This window comes from Alligator mississippiensis, chromosome 4 (assembly GCF_030867095.1).
Source record: "Alligator mississippiensis isolate rAllMis1 chromosome 4, rAllMis1, whole genome shotgun sequence".
Classification (NCBI taxonomy): Eukaryota; Metazoa; Chordata; order Crocodylia; family Alligatoridae; genus Alligator; species Alligator mississippiensis.
Genome location: NC_081827.1, coordinates 65,930,369 through 65,950,696, shown reverse-complemented (window position 1 = coordinate 65,950,696; position 20,328 = coordinate 65,930,369). Strand labels below are relative to the sequence as shown.

The 20,328-nt window shown below is 44.4% G+C and overlaps 1 protein-coding gene across 3 annotated transcripts in view; it reads right to left on the bottom strand.

Moving 5' to 3' along the window:
* The window catches only part of SRGAP1 (SLIT-ROBO Rho GTPase activating protein 1), a 246,350-nt gene that overhangs the window by 95,442 nt on the left and 130,580 nt on the right, over positions 1-20,328 (bottom strand). For all 3 annotated transcript variants that reach the window (XM_019493059.2, XM_019493050.2, XM_014595919.3), the window contains exon 3: positions 13,458-13,620. In XM_019493059.2, the coding sequence (XP_019348604.1) occupies positions 13,458-13,620 (163 nt within the window). The remainder of the gene's footprint in view (positions 1-13,457; positions 13,621-20,328) is intronic.

The following is a 20,328-nucleotide window of genomic DNA, read 5'->3' as shown; positions in this document are numbered from 1 at the left end:
CAACCCTCACAGTGCTTAAAATTTTCAAGATAAAAAATAATCCATCAACTGAAGAGTAAAGCAAAAAAACAAAGGAAGGCCTTAACAGGCCTCATAAGAAAGGTTTAAATAACAATCTTCTTGTATTAAATTACCATCAATCATTAACTATGCCAATTATACTCATTCTTGATCCAGTTCCAAAAAGCTAAATCTAAATTGACCTATGAGATGGCAAAATAGGACTTGTTAGGGTTATCGTATGTCTGGGTTTTCCTGGACACGTCCTCTTTTTGAGCCCTCTGATTTCCATCTGGACAGGTTTTTTAAATCTGACCAAATGTCTGAGATTTTGCTTTGCCCCACTGGTGGGAACAGGGGGAGGGTGATTGAAGGCAGCAGTGAGTACAGACATACCTGCCTGCAGCTGCAGAGGTGCGCACAGACCCATGTGATGCTCCTTGCTGCCTCTGACAGCCCTCACCCTGCTTCCACCCCTGGAGCACAGCAAAATCCTAGATATTTGGTCAGGGCAGAAGGGCGGGGGTTGGGGCTGTGATAAGGCGGGGGGCGCTGTCTGCTTCTCTAGTAGGGGAAAGGGGCGGTGGCCCTCTGAGGGCAGTGGGGAACTCTGTGGCCAGGAGCAATGGGGAACTCTGTGGCCAGGAGCAATGGGGAACTCTGTGGCCAGGAGCAATGGGGAACTCTGTGGCCAGGAGCACTCTGTGCCCATGCTCGCAGGGGGGGTGGTGGGAAGGGGGGCATGGCCAGGCTGCATGGCCCCGGCAGCAGCCCCAACCCAGGGTGCGGGGTGCCACAAGCCTCCCCTCTTCTTCCTTTCAGCCTGTGTTGGGGCCCAACACACTCCGCTGCTGCCTGCATGAATTGGAGCCACTGGACTCTGGCCCAGTCAGGCCAGGGATAGCTGGGGCCCTCTAGCAGGGATTGGGGGGGGGGCAGGAGGCTGCGGGTCAGGAGTGAGGGGCACCATCATGGCCCAGGGGGAAAGAGTACTGTGGTTGGGAGTGAGGGGCACTGGAAAGGCTGGGGTCAGTGGGTCAGGAGTGAGGGGCAGAAGCAGGGCTGGGAGGCACTGTGGCTTGGCAGTGAGGGGGAACAAAATTGGCAGGGGTAGGGTACCGGCATGTCTCTGCCCTCCCCCCGGTGACAGGTGTCCTCTTTTTTGGACCTGGAAATATGGTAACCCTAACTTGGATGGAATGCAAGTGCCTAACTTATAAGGAATAATCCAAAAAGACCTTTCTTAGTTGCAGCAAAGCCACTTAGGTGCAGAGATTCATTAGGTGCTTCCATTTGGGCCTGAAAAGATCCCTGTGCACCTAGATTTGGGCTACTCTGCATGCCAGGACAGCTGCCTGGTGCCTACTCTCTCAAATTGGTGTGGAAGGCATCTAAAGTCCACCTAAGTCCCAATTTCTTAGGTGGGGACATATCACACCACACAACTATCTGCTGGTGACAGCACAACATACAGCCCAACAAGAAACACAGCCGGGGCAGTGACACACATCTTTTGCCCACCAGTGTCATGGGAGAAACCCTTAACTCACTAAATGAGAGATTAGGGTTCTGGGCTCTCCCTCACTTCAAATCCACATCTTCAGCTCCCCAGGAGAATGCCCTGACCACCAGGCTGAGGGAGGCATCTTCTATCTCTTTTTGTTGAAGAACAACCTACCTCCACCCTCACTGGCTACCCAGTGACTGCTGAGAACTGGCAACTGGTAGGGGGGCACAGGGGGGAACGTGCCCCCCTCCAAGATTTGCCCCTGAAAGTGCTTGGAGGCCCGTTGATGCACCCCTACTCAGGACGGGGCCAGGCGTGGCGTGGATTCCTGCTGACCCGACTGTATGGCCGGGGACCGCACTCTGCTTCTCTACCTAGGCCTGCTCTCCCTGACAGTGCTCTGGAGCCTGGAGCATCAGAAAGCACTTCAGCCAACCGGAGCGCTGCCCCGTCTCCCTCCCCTGCACGGTCCCTCCCTCCCCCTCCCTACCTGTAAAGTGTGCTCCGATCCCCCAGCAGAGGTGCTGTTCCTGATGCTGGGAGAAAGGTAAGCCTGCGGTGATCTGGAATGACTTCAAGAGGCACCTGGGCAGAGACTGTTTACTGTATAGGAAGCCTAGGGCCCTACCCCTTTTGATTTGAATCTCCCTCACAGGACAAGGTACGTAAATTTTAGGCATTTTGATGCCTAAATGAAGGCACCTGGGATCTGGTCCAAAGTGTTTTCATAGATCGTTTGAAGATAATGCCCCAATTAATGCTAACAATTACATCTCTATTGTTCCTAGTGTTTCTGTGTTACTTGTCATGGTAATAATTATATGTTGGAGGATCCAGAAAATGTGCATATTGGAGTCCTTATTCTTCAAGCACTTCTGTGCATGTTTAACTTTAGGCATATGAGTAGCTCCACGTAAGTCATAGGAGTAACTGAATGCTTATAATTAAGCATATGCATAAGTATACCAGAATTAGGGCCTACTCTAAAACATGTATTCTGCCAATTGCCAAAGGAAGGGATTTTTTTTTCTAGGAAGCTGGAAAGTCCAACACCTGGGGCATTTATACACATGCTCAGGAGTGGGGGGGGAAGGGGAGGAGCTTTAATTACAGTGGCTCTGAGAGCCACACTAATTAAAACACTCAGAGTGTCTCATATACCTGTGGCCCAGTGCTTCAAAATATCAGTGGGAGTGCAGTAATTGCCACGCTTCAGCAGACTCAATTAATCGAGTCTGCTCTGACGTGCTGGAATTCTAGCATGCTGGAGCAGTCACCTTGCTCATGTATAGGCACCCCGATGTTCAAAACAGCAAGAGAGAACCAATTACTTGAATTCTTAAATACAAACAACATATACTTCACTTCTTTAATGACACTTGCACCTAATGTTAGACCATGTATGCATAACTGCAGCACATCAAGTTTTTAGGAAGCATACTGTCTGTGCAGGGTAGATTAAAAAAATATTATTGCAAACTTGTTGTTTCTGCTCCTATTGAAGTCCATGAGGATTTCCACATCAGTTTCAGCTGGAATAGGATTGCGCCCCAAAGCCCTTTTTGACTGGCTTGCACTGGAATTTTATAGCCAATTAAGTTTATTTTTTTCATGGAATTCCATAGCTCCTGTATTTGAGACATGTTCTGCAACCATCCTCTAGAGCAATCAGTGCTAATATTCAGAAAATATTTCTCTTAAATGATTCTGCTTGTTACTCCCTAAAGAAGTCACCTGTAGAAACCATTTTTAACAAGAAACTTTTGCCCTCTGTAGTGATTCTGTATAGACAGATAACTAAAACAGTAAAAACTGGCCCAGATCTGTCAGTTTTCAGTGATGAATAGCTTTGCTAGCCCTTAATTGTTTGGCATAATTTCTCTTAATCTTAATGACCTGAGAAAATGATACAGAGATTCACTTTCTAACCTCCATTTCTATAACTTTCAACTAGAGCTGGCAGGTAGTCATGTTTCCTGTTAATAGCAAGATTAGGGAACTAAAATATTTATTGTGCTTGGCTTCTTGAATGCCTTTTACTGTAAACAGTGGAAGATATGTTCATCTTGGCTCATTATGGTTTGTGTCCAAAGAAAATAAGTTTCTATAAATTATAGATACACAAATCCGCTTAAGGGTTTGGTGTATATGTATTTATGCACTTGATTATTAATGCAGCCACAGCCAGCATCATTGTATAAAATGCTCTGTAAAAAAAGCTCTTCTTTATGCAGGCATTTTTGCCACCTGAAGCATAGGCTTCAGCTCTGCTCCTCGATGCTTGCTCTTGTGTTGGTCTTCAAGCAGCTTATAAAATAGTAAACACTGTTGTTTTTATACACTAGCAACCAAAGAGAAAAAGGAGCATTAGCACTAAATGGGAAGCATGAGGTTCCACACAATATGATCAGTGAAATATCAGAGCTATTTTGTAAATCTGGATTAGGGCAGGCAAAGTCTCGCCCATGGGCTGGATCTGGCCTGCAGTGGACTCCATTTCCCAGCAGCCCCGGCCCACATGGCTGGGGCCAGTTTCCATGGAGACCCCAGCCACAGCTGTGCTGTGACAGCACAAGGCTGGGGTTGCTATAGAGACCGGCCCCAGCTGCACTGGCAGGTCATGTGGCAGAGCAGGGCAGGGGGCTGCTGGGATCTTGCAGCAGGAGCAGCTTGGTCAGGGCTGGGGCAGAGCCGCAATCTGCAGCCCACATGCTTTGAGAAGGGGCATACAGGCAGCAAATCACAGCTATGCCCCAGCTCAGAACCACGCTGTCACTGCTGCAGGGAACCTGGAGCATGCAGGCTGCAGATCACGGCTCTGCCCCAGCTCCTTGCAGCAGTGACAGCATGGTCCCAAGCCAGGGCAGAGCCATGATCTGCTGCCTGTGTGCCCCTGCCCAAAGCATGCATGCTGCAGATTAGGGCTCTGCCCTGGCATTGATCAAGCTGCCCCTGCCGCCAGATCCCAGCGGTTCTGGAACAGCCCCTTGCCATGCCCTGCCATATGCCCTACCAGCATGGCTGGGGCCGCTCTCCATGGCAACCCCTTGAGCTATCACAGTGCAGCTGCGGTTGGGGTCTCCAAGGAAACTGGCTCCAGCCATGTGGGCAGGGGCTGCTGGGAAATTAAATCTAGCTGCTGGCCAGATCTGCCATTTTGCCCACCCTGATCTAGATCCTTTCTTGAGTGCATTAAGTGTATTACAATAAATTTAAAATTTACCTGGGTCCGGGCCCAGCAAAGTCATGGTGAATGCACAGGAGTTAGGACCAGCCTAATGAAAGACAGAACAGATGTCTGTGAAGATATTCAATATTGAATACATCTAAATGACCCAGGACAGAACCAGCAATGGGACAATTATGTAGAGCCAGGCTCAGGAATATAATATCCTAGTCTGGCCTAATCAGAGTAAATGAGTTAGAACCTAATATCTACATTGGGCCATCCCAAGAGAACTTCATGTAAGACATGGGGATAAGTTCAAGCAGAAGTGAAAGAACCAGCTAAAAGAGAGCAGATGATGTTGTGAGTCAGGAGGAAAACATAGATCAGGACTGTCCAACTAGCAGCCCACAGGCCTCACACAGACCCTAAAGGGTTAACATGTGGCCTGTGAGTTCCTTCCTGGCTGCTATTCTGCCTCCCTATTTGCTCCTACCATGATAGCTGGGAGAGGCTGAAGTGTCCAAGCTGAACACATGGCAAAGAAGGAAGCCTGCCTGCACTGCAGCTGGGTGGTGCATGTAGCCGAGGGGAGGTGGTGGCCGACAGATGCTGCATGCATGGCAGGGAAGAGGCAAGTTGCCTCTACTAGGGGAACAGCCCATGTGGTGCATGCAGCTGGGAAAGGGAAGGAGCCAGGCTGTCCCACACAGTGGGAGGGAGTGGGGAAAAGGAGACACCTACATGATGTGCAGACTTTGGGTCTGTGGCCCGAGTGGCATTAGACTCCCAGCTGTCTGGAAGTGGACAGGCCTGATACAGATGAACCAAAATACCAGAGAGAGCATGGAATTCCCTGCTGTCGCTTAGACTTGCATATTGACTAACAATAGATGTTAAGACACACCTTTTTCAGAAGAGGGGACAATGCAACAAGTCTATTAATCAAGAGATTCACTACTCTGCACCCCCCATCACAAGATGATGACAGATCAGCAGGTGATCACCCACTTGGAGACAGACCTGGTCAATAGGATGAGGAAGGGGGAGAGAAAGGGAGAGAATGAGTGTGGACAAGCGAGTGCATGAGTACTAAAGGAGGAGCAGAATGTAGTAGTGGGGAGCAGAACTGATGTAGGCATGGGGGTGCCTAGTTATTTGCTGGGTACGGTATATTGAGAGATGTGTGGATGGGAGTGACAGAACGAATTGCATAAAATTTTGGGTTTGGGAGAAGCTTGATAGGTGATATTTGTAAAGAACTCTGAAAGGTATAAAGTAGTGTATAAAGGCTAATTATAGTTAGAGTCTACTAAAGTAAATAAATGCCAGATGGATGCATCTCCTATTCTTCATTATATACTGCACTGAGCAGTTAAACTGTTATACTGTAAATATTTATTTTTAACAAACTCCATCTCTGTATTAGTATTACTACGCTTATTACTAGTATTGCTATTTTGCAGACTGAAAAAGCAGAGAGAATTTATTCTTCAGCACACTGTTTAGAAGGATAGATTACTTCATTATTATTGCAGTTGTAGCATGGAGGTACTTAAAGGGGACATGATCTGTAACCATTAGCCTACTACCCTTATGTACAATGAACATATCCTGTAGAATATAATAGGAATGAAATGAAAGCAATAGATTCTACAGAAATCCCTCTAATACATCAACAGCATTTTTAAACCCATTATAGAAAGTGATAGCAGCTGGTTTAAACACATATGTTGAAAGGTTATAATTCCTTATTACATTGTATTTTGACAGAAGAAAAACTGCATTTCCTTTCTCGTTCAAAATTTCTCTGTTCTGCTTTGTATCTTTGGGAGAGGCAGCAAGTGCTCAAGAATAAAACGTCACATATCTAAATATGGTCAAAACATTTAAGGACACCCAGCAGATGGCATCATAGCTCAGTAAGGGGCCGTTAACAGTACACACTTAGTAACTTTACAACAAAAATACAAGTATGGGAAATCAACAACAATGGACAGATAGAAAAAAACTATTTTGCAAAATCCTAAAGGTATCTAACAGGACGAACAAAGACTTTAGCCTTTCTTAGTTTAGCTCCTTGTGAGGGCACCTGTATTTAGCCCTACTATCAAAAGCTGAAGCTAGGTTGTAATATAAAACCATGGATAATGTACCTAATCTTCAGGTCCCTGGTACAAATAGACTGTTGGCTCTTTCCATGTTGTTGTGAAATAGTTTGTGATGTATTGTAAACTAGGCAGCTCATGTAGATTTGGCCGAAACTGCGTTAAAAACTGAATGTCTGGAGGATACAGTGCTAAGCTTAGTTACTGACAGTTTGCATTTATTGCTTCCTTCTCATTAACTGCTTTCTATCACCCCCAGCTCCTGCCTACCTCTGCTCTTTCCCTGCCCAGGAAGCTCACTCAGGCTGGCTCAATGCCTCACTTCTCTTTTATCCACAACTGAAGCTGGGAGCTCCCTCGCTGTTCCAGAGAGTGCTGTCTCTGTAGCTGGCTACTTAGAGCAAGGGAACATAAGAAGCCCATCCCCATCCTTCTTTAGACTGAGAAGACAAAACTGTGGCAAAAACGATATGTCTGGGAACTTGGCAGACAAACCTAGACAATAGATAATATTTTGCGGTTGGTATCAAATACCAAAGAGACAAGTCCTGTGAATAAGTGGTAAGAATGAACTGTAATATCAGTAAAGAGCTGTTGTCATGTTCCCTGCTAACACACTCAGAAGCCCAGTCACACCCACACTGTGCTGCCCATTTCCAGCCACATTTCTGCTCCTACTAAGTCTTTCAACAATGGGAGTCCTCCAAGATCTTCTCACACAGTGACTTGGTCAATGTTGTTTTTTCTTGCTAGGACAGAAACTAACCCCCACCATGTTAATAATTTGAAAAGAAAACAGTCATACCATTTAATTAAGGCCCCCTTTACATATGACACTTGAGACACGATCAACCAATTAATCATGCCTTAAGTGGTCACCTGGCCACATGTTCAATTAATGATGTGATAAAAAAAGGAATAAGCTACAAAGTTATTCCACAAAATACATGGAATAATTTTATAACTGCTTCCTATTACTACATTAACTGAACATGTGGCTAGGGGCCCCTGTGGCTGGGAGCTCTGTCAGCTAATCAGAGTTCCCAGCTGGGGTGACCCATGATCACCACCATGGCTGGGAGACAGCTGCTGATGTGGGGGTGTGGAAAGCCCCCCAGTGGCTGGGAGATCACAGCAGCTGTAGACTCCCAGCTGCAGAATGCATGGAGCTACCTGCAGCTGGGAGATTGCAGCAACTACAGTCAGCCTACCACAGGGGCTCTGGGAAGAAGCAAGCTCCCCTAGCTTGGAGCCTGGGTCAGTTGCCAGAGTTCCCAGCCATGGGAGCATGTCATGCACTGCCCTGTGGCTGGAAGCCCCATCAGCTGACTCAAGCTACCAGCTGAAGGGGCACCCCAGGGGTCCCTATGCATTAGATCCCATCGTGCCTTTACCTGCATGTGCAAAGGGGACCTTAGAGTTTACCTAGCACTCCCTATATTAGATTACATTACTCCACTTGTAACCCTGAACATCTAAATACAGGTGACAAACATAAAATGAAGGTAGAAGGCAGGATACAGATGCACTTTGTAGACTAAGAGATGCACAGGTTTTCATGAGCAAAACACTTACTTCATCAGAAGCTAATAAAAGTATGCATCTCTCATTCAGTTAGTTTATAAACTGCATCAGTAGCCTGGGTTCTACCTGAATTTAGACTATCACAGCTAACTCTTTCTCTCATATAAAATATGAGGTTAGAAATGAAATAATTCAAAGTAGAAATATGATCTGAGAAAAAATTATGTTAGTACTTGGAAGAGTGACACTGCCCTTCCCATAATATATGCATGACATAATTCTCTATATAACTATTACTCCTTGACCAATGGGGAAGAAGCATCAGAAGCTCACCTAAAAACTAGGATTGAATAAAGGCATGCCTCAATAAACAAGGCTTAATTTAGATGCTCTTGTACAGCACTTCTGGAGACAAGGTAAGCAAGAATCCTAACAACAAACACCTGAACTTTTGAGTCTTAAGATGAAGACATATGCCAGCTATGTCAAGCTTAAAGAAGAAAGGAAAAAAATTCTTGGCCACTGCATTCTCAGCTGAAAAAACTAGTTCCACTGTTTCTACAAGGCCCATTTGTTCAAGGTCAGATACAGGCAGTCTCCATATAACTGTGAATAGTACTGCTTATTATCTCATGGTACCAAAACAAGTCTGTAATGCACCATAAATTGTGTATACAACTGAACAATTCAAAGCTACATGTACCGTTTCCAAGCTCCACGCAGAATTTTCCATTTTTTAGTTCCCTTGTTTGGTTTCTTTATTTCTGTTTCCTAGGACTCTCCTAATTTTCCTCTTGATAGAGAAAAGCTAGGTTCTTGGGCCCAAAGACAACACAGTATATACTCTTCAAACTCTGGCCCTAAATTGGATGTCTATGCTGCACTGAAAAGGAAAGATTAAATGTACTAAGGTAATACCTCCTGAACCTTTCTGTGATTTAAAAGAATGATACAAAACTTGTAACTGCCTGACACTGCTGCTGAAGAACGAATGGATGCCAGTATACCTGTAGTGCTAATTGGACTCTGCCAGCCAGTCAACACCTATGTGAGCTGCTGCCCGGACAGATGATCCAAGCCAACAGCTGCCACCTTGATGGAAAGAGCTTTGAAATGAACAAGTCTGATCAAAGCTCAAAGACCAATCTAATCTAATTATACCTGCTTTCTTTTTGTAGCTCTTTTTCTATGTTTGTCAGTCATGAAATTAATTGTACAACTGTGATAAATAGAGTGAGTAAATGAGAGCTTATATTACTTAAATTGGGAAGGGATTATACACTTGTTTTTAGGCTCCCTTACAAGCAAAAGTATTTGTGATCTTAACAGGAAAATAAGATTCCTTAAGAGTAAACTAAAAGCTACAGTATAGTACAAGATTTTATTCATTATCAAATGATACCTTTAGAAATGTGGTGCAATTGCTGTTGTTACTTGTACTAAAAGCAAGAGGTGTCTCCTAACCAGAAAAGACTTGTGGTTTATACTGCTAGAAAAAAAAAAAACACCTGTTCAAAGAATCCCTAAAACCAAAAAAACCCTATTATCCCACACACAATGCTTAGTATTATTGACTTCATTTGAGTATTATCCTTCCCTTGTTCCTAAGTTCTACTTTTTATTTAAAAACAAATACTTCATTTAAATGATAAGTATTGAACTACTAAGGATGGCTTAGGACTACAAAAAGTTGCAAAAACTATGTATTCTGAGCAAAAAAAACCAACCCAAAACTTTGCACTTAATATTGGGATTACACACAGCTACAGAAAGAGTGCTACATATAAAGAAGGGGTGTTGTTCCTGACAGGCACAGGAAAACCCAGTGGAAGCAGTTAATCAAAATAAAATTTCCTGGTGATTTCTATATAAAGGGGAAGGCAAAAATAGTTTTAGAAGTAGGTCAGGGTTAAATGACCATTTAACAGTCAAAAATAATTCCTGACTCCAGGGGGGGTAGCTACTGTATTTTACAATGTACAAGTCAACATGCTGTATAAGTCGACCCCATATTTCCGTTCAAAAAGTTTGGATTTTCGAAGATCCTGTGTGTAAGTTGACTCTGCCTTGCCTGGGGGGGCAGGGCATGGCAGGAGGCTGGCTAGGTGCATTGTTGATAGGAAAAGGAAGTGGAGCCTAGCAGCCCCCCTCCTCCACAGCTCAGGGGTTGCCTGACCCAGTAGCAGCTTGCCTCCTGTCTGCAGGTTGTGGTGGCCAGGCTCTACCAAAAGCAAGACCAGGCCCCTTGCCACTTTTGCCTTTGTCAGCCGTCCTGTGGGCTGCAGGAGCCTGCTACTACCCAGGAAGGGATTGCCTCGCCCCATGGGCAGTTTGGGGTATTGGGCAGGGGTGGATGCTGCCCCTGCTTTCAGCACCTTGCACACCATCCCCACTTCCAGCACACCCTGCCACCCTCCTGGTGTCCCCCCATCATGCCCAGAGGGCAAGGCAGGCCCTTCCCAGGTGGCACCAGACATTCTCTGGGCTGCAGGAGCCTGCTGAAGGCAGAAGTAGTGAAGGGCCCGATTCTGCTATCGGCAGAGCCTGCCTGCCTCTCACATGGCTGGGGGGTGAGCTGCTGCCAGGCTGGGCAGCCTGAGCTGGGGGGGGCAGTCCTTCCTTCCACAGTGGCAGCGTGCCCCGAGCCGTGTGCTTCCTGAGATCCAAAAGGCCCATGTGGCAGGGCGCTGGTGCAGGGTCTGGCTGAAGTATTGATATGGTGTATAAGTCAAGGTGGAAATTTAAGGGTATAATTTTTTGGGTTCAAAACTCGACTTATACACCATAAAATATGGTAAACGATACATTAAAACAAATGCTTTAAAATACCCATTCTCCCCACCATTTCTCATTTAAAAGCTAATGTGCACCTTTGTAATGTGGAACTTGAATGATGTAGGCAATTGCTGCAGACCAGTAACTGTAACTTTTCAGCAAAACTACTTGAACGGGTTCAATTCATGGATAGTTAATTTCACTTTTAGGTAGTATATGTAAACAATAACATTTTCAATCCCATTATTTAACAGAAGTATTTAGCTGTGTTGGTGTGAAGTCAGGCAAAAGGCAGGGGAGAGTAGCACCTTGCAGCAGGGGTAGGCAACCTGTGGCATGAGTGCCAGAAGTGACATGGTAGCCTGTGTGTATGGCAGATCAGGGAGGGGACAGGAAGCACAGCAGCAGTTGGGGCTGGAAGCAGAAAGCAAAGCAAGAGATCGAGCAAGGAGCACAGGACAGGAATCAGAAAGCAGAGGAAGAGATCAAGCAGGGAGCACAGAACAGGGAAAGCAGAGCAGCAGACTGGGCAGAGGAAGGGGATCTGAGTGGCATGCATGGAGGGTGAGGGGCTAATTTGTGGCCCAACTGCCAAAAAAGTGGGTGCCTACTACACCTTAGAACATCTAATGAAGTAGCTGTCACCTACAAAAGCTTATGCGCCTCTCTGAACTAGCTGATCTCTAAGGTGTCAGCCTTCCCTTCTTTCTGTTAACATAAGAACTTGCTTGTACATGCTTTTGAAAATATTATTAAACAACATTAGGAAATCTTCATATTAGAAAATTTGCCAGTCATAGTTATGTTGGTGAGATGTGATTCTATTTTTTTTTACACCTACATGCTGGCAAAATCCCTAGGATAGAGGCAGTAATAATGGCCTAAAAGTGGTATCATTTGCTAAACTAGTGGTATAAGCTGTTCATACAAACTCTATATTTTTGTATGCTTTGTGATTTCCCTTGGAAGGTTTTGCTAGCATAGTCAGAGCTATTGCAGACTGGGTTTCAGTGTTAGATTCAAGAATTTAGACCATAAACAGCTCAGATTAATGACATTTAAATCATAAGTATTTAAATTAATCAACTTTTGAATCTTAGAAAGGACCCGGTACTGAAAGCCAACCACTTTGTATTATTACTGAAGTTAATGAGAAAACAGCATGTAGATTTTTTGCTGGACTCTACTCTAAATGCTTTCCTAATTTTCTTTTTAAACATCTATAATACCTTTCTTATTAATTAGTATAGCAGTTTGTGTAGAGCAGATTTATGCATCCAAGAGGACATTCTGTGAGTGAGCTACAAAGCAGTGAGAAAGTAATCAATTTTAGTTAAATTTTTGTCACAGGTTTATTACATAACAATGCATTTGGTTAATATTATTTCACTTACTCTTTCATTTGTACTATTTCATCATTTGCTAAGAAATTCCCGAAACCTGTCACTACCTATTCATATCTTTCTAGAAGGTGACAAGTCTTTCTCTGTCAAATGAATTCCAATTTTGTAATCAGAATCAGGTATCCTGATAACCATTAGGAAATGCCATCATTGAATCTCTGATTGTGTATCTTTAAACTTTTCTCTTTGGGGACTCAATTTTGCAATAAATTTCATGCGTGCTTACAGAATCAGTCTGTGAGTGATGATCATGTATTTACATTCTATTTTTATTCTAGAACGCTATAATGATGATGGCTACAGACTCACCACACAAACAAACATCAAACTGAGACTGCCTTTGTGCCAGAAAGGGAGTTGCACTGTCTTATGAAGAAACTAATAATCTTTTAAACAAAATCTCTGGACAACTTGTACAAAGCCAAGTTTAAATGAAGCCCCAGTAGCTGTGCTACTGAAAAAAAAAAGCAACACGAGAAGGGAAGAAAAGACAATATTCTGAAAGAAGCAGAGCATGTAACTGTCTCCTTGTCTCCAGAGATCACCTTCAGGATAAAATGATCACAAGCTTAATGCATGGAATCCAAGATCCTCACTACCTGAATCAGAATCTCTCTCATGTCAAAGCCAAATAACATTTCTACAAATAGCTCAATAACACTATAACACATCTAGGTTAAAGTTGCCAACTATTTTTTCCTTCCTTTGATTACACAAACACACCTTTGAGCAAAGAAGGGAACATCTTCTTTGCTTGCTGGATATAAAACTGTTCCATTATCAAGGTCATCATCACAGATAGCACTTTCCATACTACTTTTACACAATAATTTTTGCTGTGGAAAAATGCTTTGAAGAACATATTAATGTGTTCAAGTGCACTCCTTTTTACACTGTTGATCCTTGCTTTAAAACTGCACCTGTTAGACCGTTCCCTTCCAGTGCTAACTGAAATCCAATGTGATATGTATTACCTTTTTGAACATCCTGGTGGAATCTTCACTTATCTGCATGAAGCGCATGATAACATTGTTCAGATAAATATCACTCAACGTCGCATGGTCTTTGCTTTCTCTTCTCACTTGATTCAGTAGTAAGTACCAACAATTCACGGGGGATAAGAGATTCTGGTCTTTCCTAAAACATACAGATATATTACATAATTAACATATCACAAGTACCCCCATACCACGTACAGCAATACCAGTTATGCAAAAACACAAACCCAACAAACTTACATTTAAAGTTGAAAAAATAAGTGTTCAACTTTGCAAAGTATGTGTGACATGTCTGTAAATATAAATTCAAGCCAAGTCTTGTTCCCCTTCATACATGGAAGTAGACCCACTGAAATCAATAGGCAAGGTTTAGATAGTACTTTCAGATGTGTTTTACAAAACATGAGGCATAACTAGAAAAAAGCATAAGAATTCAGAACATTACAATCTATCTGGGAATATCAAAAACATGTCACAGAGCCTGCAGTTGCTAAAAATGGACTAGACATAAAATTCCGAATCTATATTTCATAGATTTCATATATATTAGAGCTGGAAAGGACCTCAGAAGGAGATCGTCGAGTCCAGCCCCCTACCCAAGAGGCAGGAAGTCAGTTGGGGTTATAGGATCCCAGCAAGATAAGCATCCAAATTTCTCTTGAAGGTGTTCAATGTAGGTGCTTGAACCACCTCCAATGGCAGGCCTTGGGGGCTCAGACAGTAAAGAAATTCTTCCTTATATCCAGCCTGAAATGGTCTTGCAGTAGTTTATAACTGTTTGACCCCGTCATCCCTTGGGGCCCTCTGGTGAACAAACGTTCCCCCAAATACTGGTGGTCACCCCTGATAAACTTATTTGTGGCACCCAAAACTGGATGCAGTACTCCAGCTGTGGCCTCACCGAGGCTGAGTACAATGGGAGAAGAATGACGTCCGGGGATTTGCTTGAGAAACATCTATGATGCAAGCCAGCGTTTTGGTCACTCTACTAGCCGCAGCACTGCATTGAAGGCTCATGTTCATTTTGTGGTCAATGATGACCCCCAAGTCTCTTTCTTCCATAGTGATAGCCAGTGTAGCACTGCCAAGGCTATAAGGATGCTGCAGGTTTTTCCTCCCAAGGTGGAGAACCTTGCATTTTTCAGTGTTAAACACCATCAGGTTCTCGTCTGCCCATTTGCTGAGCCTGTCCAGGTCAGCCTGGATTGCCCTCCTGTCTTCAGGTGTGGATGCTTTGCCCCAAAGTTCGGTGTCATCGGCAAACTTGGCCAGTCCGCTTCTGACTCCAGTGTCCACATCATTAATGAAGATGTTGAACAATATGGGTCCAAGGACAGAGCCTTGGGGGACCTCACTGGTCACAGGGCCCCATGATGAATGACTTCTGTCAATTACCACCCTCTGGGTCTAACCACAGAGCCAATTTCCCAGCCAGCGGATCGTGGTGGACCCAAGGCCACAGTTGGCCACTTATGCCAAGAGGTGATCATGGGATACCAGATCGAAGGCTTTTTTGAAGTCAAGATATATGACATCAATCTCTTCTCCCTTGTCCAGGTGATATGTCACCTGGTCATAAAAGGAAATGAGATTGATCAATGAAGACCTACCCACAACAAACCCATGCTGGCTATCCCTCAGGATGTTGGCGTTGGCCAGTCCATTAAGGATGGCCTCTTTAATAAACTTTTCTAAGACCTTCCCTGGGATAGAGGTCAGGCTGATGGGCCTGTAGTTTGCCGGATCCATTTTCCTCTCTTTCTTGAAGATAGGCACCACATTGGCCTTCTTCCAGTCTTCGGGCATTACACCAGAGCACCAGGAGTTCTCAAAGATCTATGCCAGGGGCTGGGCTATGATGCTCGCCGGCTCCTTAAGTACCCTGGGGTGCAGATTGTCAGGGCCCGCTGATTTGAAGGTATCCAGCCTCTCAAGGTGTTCCTTCACAAGGTCAGCATTGATAGAGGGCAGGGGATCATCCTCACCGGGACCTCCCTGTCCCGTAGTGGGCATGGGCATCCCACTATAGTCTGTCATATTGAATGTAATAGTGTGAATGTTTGTAACCGTTGCCCATTAGCCAGTTCAAGAAGAAGACAAGATTCATCTTCTTATCTAGGCCATTGTTTTGGCCTATGTGCAGAAGGTCCGGGCTTTGCTCAAAGTCTTAACTCTTGAATTTTATCTTTAGAGGCCTTTAACAAGGTTAACATAAAACGACCCTTAAGCAAACATCCCACACTCCGAGAAATCAAACCCTAGGAGCCTTTGAAAAGATTGGAAAGAAAGGTCACTGCAGTGGTGTGGAAATTCCCCAAAGTAATTAAATGATCAACAAAAGAAACTGAACCCAGCAGAAATCTGTTAAGGAAGATCCAAGCCCAAATTTGGGAGTAGCGACAGGTTTGGGTAGGAGGGGCTCAAGACAGCAACTTACTCAATAAAACCTGTAACCTACTGTCCCAATTTGGAGGTAACCTCACTTGCAGAGCAACGAAGGAAGAATCGCAAGTGTAGGCCGGATCAGACTGATCACCTGAACCACCCTCTCCGTGAACATGAATCTCTTAGTTCACGCTGAAGCCACGGAGCGCCCGAAACGGACTGAAGGAAGGGGACTTAGTCTTATCAGTATTGAGGCCAGCCCATTGAACCGTACTGCTGAGGTGAGCCCATTGAACCGTACTACTGAGGCCAACCCATTAAATTGTACTACTGAGGAATGAAAGCATATATCTAGGTGTTTGGCTTCTCGGAATTCTAGGATTGTAAGTATATCATGAAAATAATAGTACTGATTCAAATTTAACTTTGAGTTGTAATTGTAGTTGTTTTTGTAATACTAATCCTTATAACATTGTTTGAGAAGAAAGTGCATTTGGAGCATTGTTTCTAATATATGTAGTTATTGTGTTCTTAATGTTTGTGGTATTTCTTAAAGCTAAGCAGTGTTATATGCGTAGCAAAGAATTTTAAAATAAAATTGTGTTGTATGAATTAAGTGTGGAATCATTGTGAAATCGTGCAATCAACTAAATACTCCCCCAGCCAGTGCATCAAACGAATCAGTAAGTTGTGTGGGATCTTCTCTATTCCATAACCCACTAGAGACATAGTCCAGTACTAAAAGAGTCACATCAATTATTTCTTTTAGAAACAAAATATTGGGCCAGTAAAGAAGGTCTAAATACTTCACAAATAAATAACTGTAGGGATAACTATCAAAATGCAGCTTTATTCTCATGGATTTAACTACTATATAGTTTTAAAAAATCCATAGCAGTTCCGCTTGTACATGTGATGGGGGTTTAGTCCCCTAAATGGAAATCGTGGGTTTTTAATAGCGATGATTAAAACCCCACAATTTCAATTTAGGGGCTTCCGTTACTGTTACGGTGAGGGGCCCAATCCTTTTTTTTTTTTCTTTGCAGAACCTGCCCTTGTCTCCTGTGGCCGGGGGGTAAGCTGCCAGCAGACCAAGCTGTGGGGGGCCCAGTCCTTCCTCCACAGTGGCGGCACCCTCCCCCCCCCCCCCAGGCCTCCTAGGTGGACTGCTAGTGGGTAGGTGCCACCCCAGAGGTGCTGCTATTGTGGAGAGAAGGCCTGGGCCACCCCGCAGCTCAGGATCCGCTGGCAGTTCACCCCCCTGGCTGCAGGATACGTAGGCAGACTCCATTGGGGGTGGGGGGGGGGAGAAAGGAACTGGCTCCTCACTGCTTGCTTTACTTTCTCTCAGTAGAGCCTGCCCACATGAGTTGCTGCTGGGCGGTGCAGCCCCTGAGCTGCAGGAGGGCATGGTCCTTCCCTCCGCTGTGGTGGTGCCCCCTCACAGAACCGCCCAGGCAGGTTGCTAGCTGCATGGGTGCTGCCCCAGCTCACAGGCAGCACCTGCTGGATCCAATTCTTCCCTGAGCTCATGCAAGGAACAGCACCCGGCAGGCTTCCAGCGCACAGGCTCGGGGAAGAGTTGGATCCGGTGCACGCTGCCTGAGAGCTGAGGCAGCATCCACGCAGCTAGCACCGAGAGCTGAGGCAGTATCCACACAGCTAGCACCGAGAGCTGAGGCAGCATCCACGCTAGCACCCCGCCGTGGTGGAGGAAAGGACCAGGCACCCCTGCAGCTCAAGGGCTGCATGGCCTGGTAGCAGCTCGTGTGGGCAAGCTCCACTGAGAGAAAAAAAAGAAACGATGAGGGACCTGATGCTTTTTTTTTTTTCCCCTTTCCCCTGTGGAGCCAGCCTGCATCTCCCGCAGCTGAGGGGTGAACTGCCAGTGGACCCTGAGCTGCCACAGCAGTGGCACCCCCCGGGGCCATCCAAGCAGGCAGCTAGCGGGTGGGTGCTGCCCCAGCTCGCAGGCAGCACCCAGCTTGATCAAAATGTTCCCTAAGGCCAAGGGAAGCTGGGGCAGCACCCACCCGCTACCAGCCCGCCTTGGCGGCCTCAGGGGGCACCGTGGAAAGAAGGACTGGGGCCCTCTCCAGCTCAGGGGCTGCTCAGCCCACCGGCAGCTTGTGCCCCAGCAACGGAGATGTGGGCACAATCTACAAAAAAAAGGATCGGGCCCTTCACCACTTCGGCCTTCAGCCCACCAATCCCGTGGTGGGAGGAATTTAGTTGCAAACTAAACTACATGAGGATGTGGTTTAGTTTGCAACATAGCAAACTTATTTAAATAATAAACCTCTCCCACCCCCCATTTCTGTACATGCGCCCCAAGAGACCAGTTCTTCTAATTCTGTGATGTGCATTAATACATTTAAGTTCATTGCTTATATTCCTATAGCATTAGATATTGCCAATTTCCACGCATACGGTTATAGCGCCACTGTCAGAATAATACTGTTTCATGTATTTCCTTTAAAGACCCTTTCCACTAGATCAGTGGTGCTCAACCTTTTGGTGCCATGGGCCAAATGAGTGGTCTAGGGCCGGTCTGCAGGCCAGAATAGCACCCCATGCTACCTCTCTCAGGCCCATGCTGCTGGATCAAGCCCTGCCTCTAGCAGGCCCTGTGTGCCCAGATCAGGTCTGGGACACCTTCACATACCAATTTAGTGCTCTATCAGGCTCATGGGACTCCCTATGGATCTAGAAATATGGCAACAGGGGAGTGTCAGTTGCTGCCACCACTCCCCTACTGCCAAAGTTTCAGACCCATGGATACCCCGCTGGGCCAGATGGCATGGCTCTATGGGCTGGATCCGGCCTGTGGGACAGCAGTTGAGCACCCTGCACTAGACTCATTTTGAGTATTCAGTATTGCAGTGCACTGAAATCCCATGTAGTTTATCATATATTTTATTAAAAAATAAAGTAAATTACTTGAATTAGTTCAGCCATTCTTTATTTAAGTAAGACATATTTCTAATTTATATTCATAAACTGCAGGGTTTGTTTTTGCATTAACATCTGATCCAAAAATCAGTACCTCAAAATTATAAACTAGTACTTTCCATGGTAAATTTGACTGCTTCAGTATTTGCTGTTGCTCAAGGCTGGAAGTTATTTCCTATAAATTCACTTTCTGTGCTCCAGCAACACATCAAAACTTCATGGAATATATCTGCAAAGATTTTAAGGCCAGAAAGAACTAATAAATCATCTAGTCTAACCTCTGGTATAAAAGAGGTCACTTAGTTGTATCCACTTCTCCTTGTATTTATGTTTGATTAAGCATAACTTTTGGTCACCTAAAAGGAATCTTCCAGAAATACATCCAGTCTTGATCTGAAAGCATCAAGATTTGGAAAGTTACTGCTTCCCTTGACAGTTTGTTCCCTTGGTCAGTCAACTCGTTAGAGCTGAAAAAAATTCCCATTTGAACTCACATGCCTTAAGCATCTAACCATTGCTGCTCAAACTCCTTAGCAGCAAGGATTTTCTCCCTAAACACTGTACATCAAGTCCCCTCTCATCCTTTTTTTATTTAAATAAATGAACTGGTTGAGTTGTTTCTCACTCTAAGTGTAAAAAAAATGTTGTCACCATGATAGTCCAGAAAGTATGCGAGAAGTAGGGAGTTTTTTTAGGGTGGACCAACTAAATAGTTAGGATAAATTTAGACAATCTATTGAATGTAAGACATTCTTTGTCTGGTTATGGTACTTTCTGATGTTCCCAAAATAATTTCTGGGCTCTTTTCTGCACTCTAATTATTCTATATTTTCTGTACACTCTCCAATTAATTTTAAAACATGAACACTAGAACTCAGATGGACTAGTCCACCACTTCATATTCAATATTTATTTATACCTTTGTATGTCATAAAATAGAAAATGCAAGAACCTAAAAAATGTTATTGAGGGTGTTTAAACTTCTAGTATTAGCTTCTGTACCCTTATTTCTACTGCTATAACACTACTTTATAGTGTCACAGCATCTCTCAGTGAATCACAACAAATCCCCATGTTAAGAACTCTACTAGTAGCAAGAATATTCTAGGAGCACGTAAGGCAAGATGATGCATACTATTGTAGCTCAGTATTAGTAGACACTGCACTTAAATTACAAACTCACACAATAATATATTCCTTGCTGTCTCAAACTAGCAAAACTAATTCCAAAGCAAGTTCAACTTCAATTAGTTAAACTCACAAACACAGAAAACAGAGTTGGCTAACAATGCTGCTAGCCAGAATGGACCATTATGATCATCTAGTCTGACCTTCTACAGTCCATACAATCTTACTCAGCAATTTTTTCACAAGCTCAGATGTGTTGAGCTCGAGCATATCTCTTTTAGAAGATATCAATCTTAATTTAAAGATGTTAAGTGACAAATATTAACAATTCCAAGGATCCTGAGTTAGGCATAAAAAAGTCTTGAAAATTATTTTAAAATAC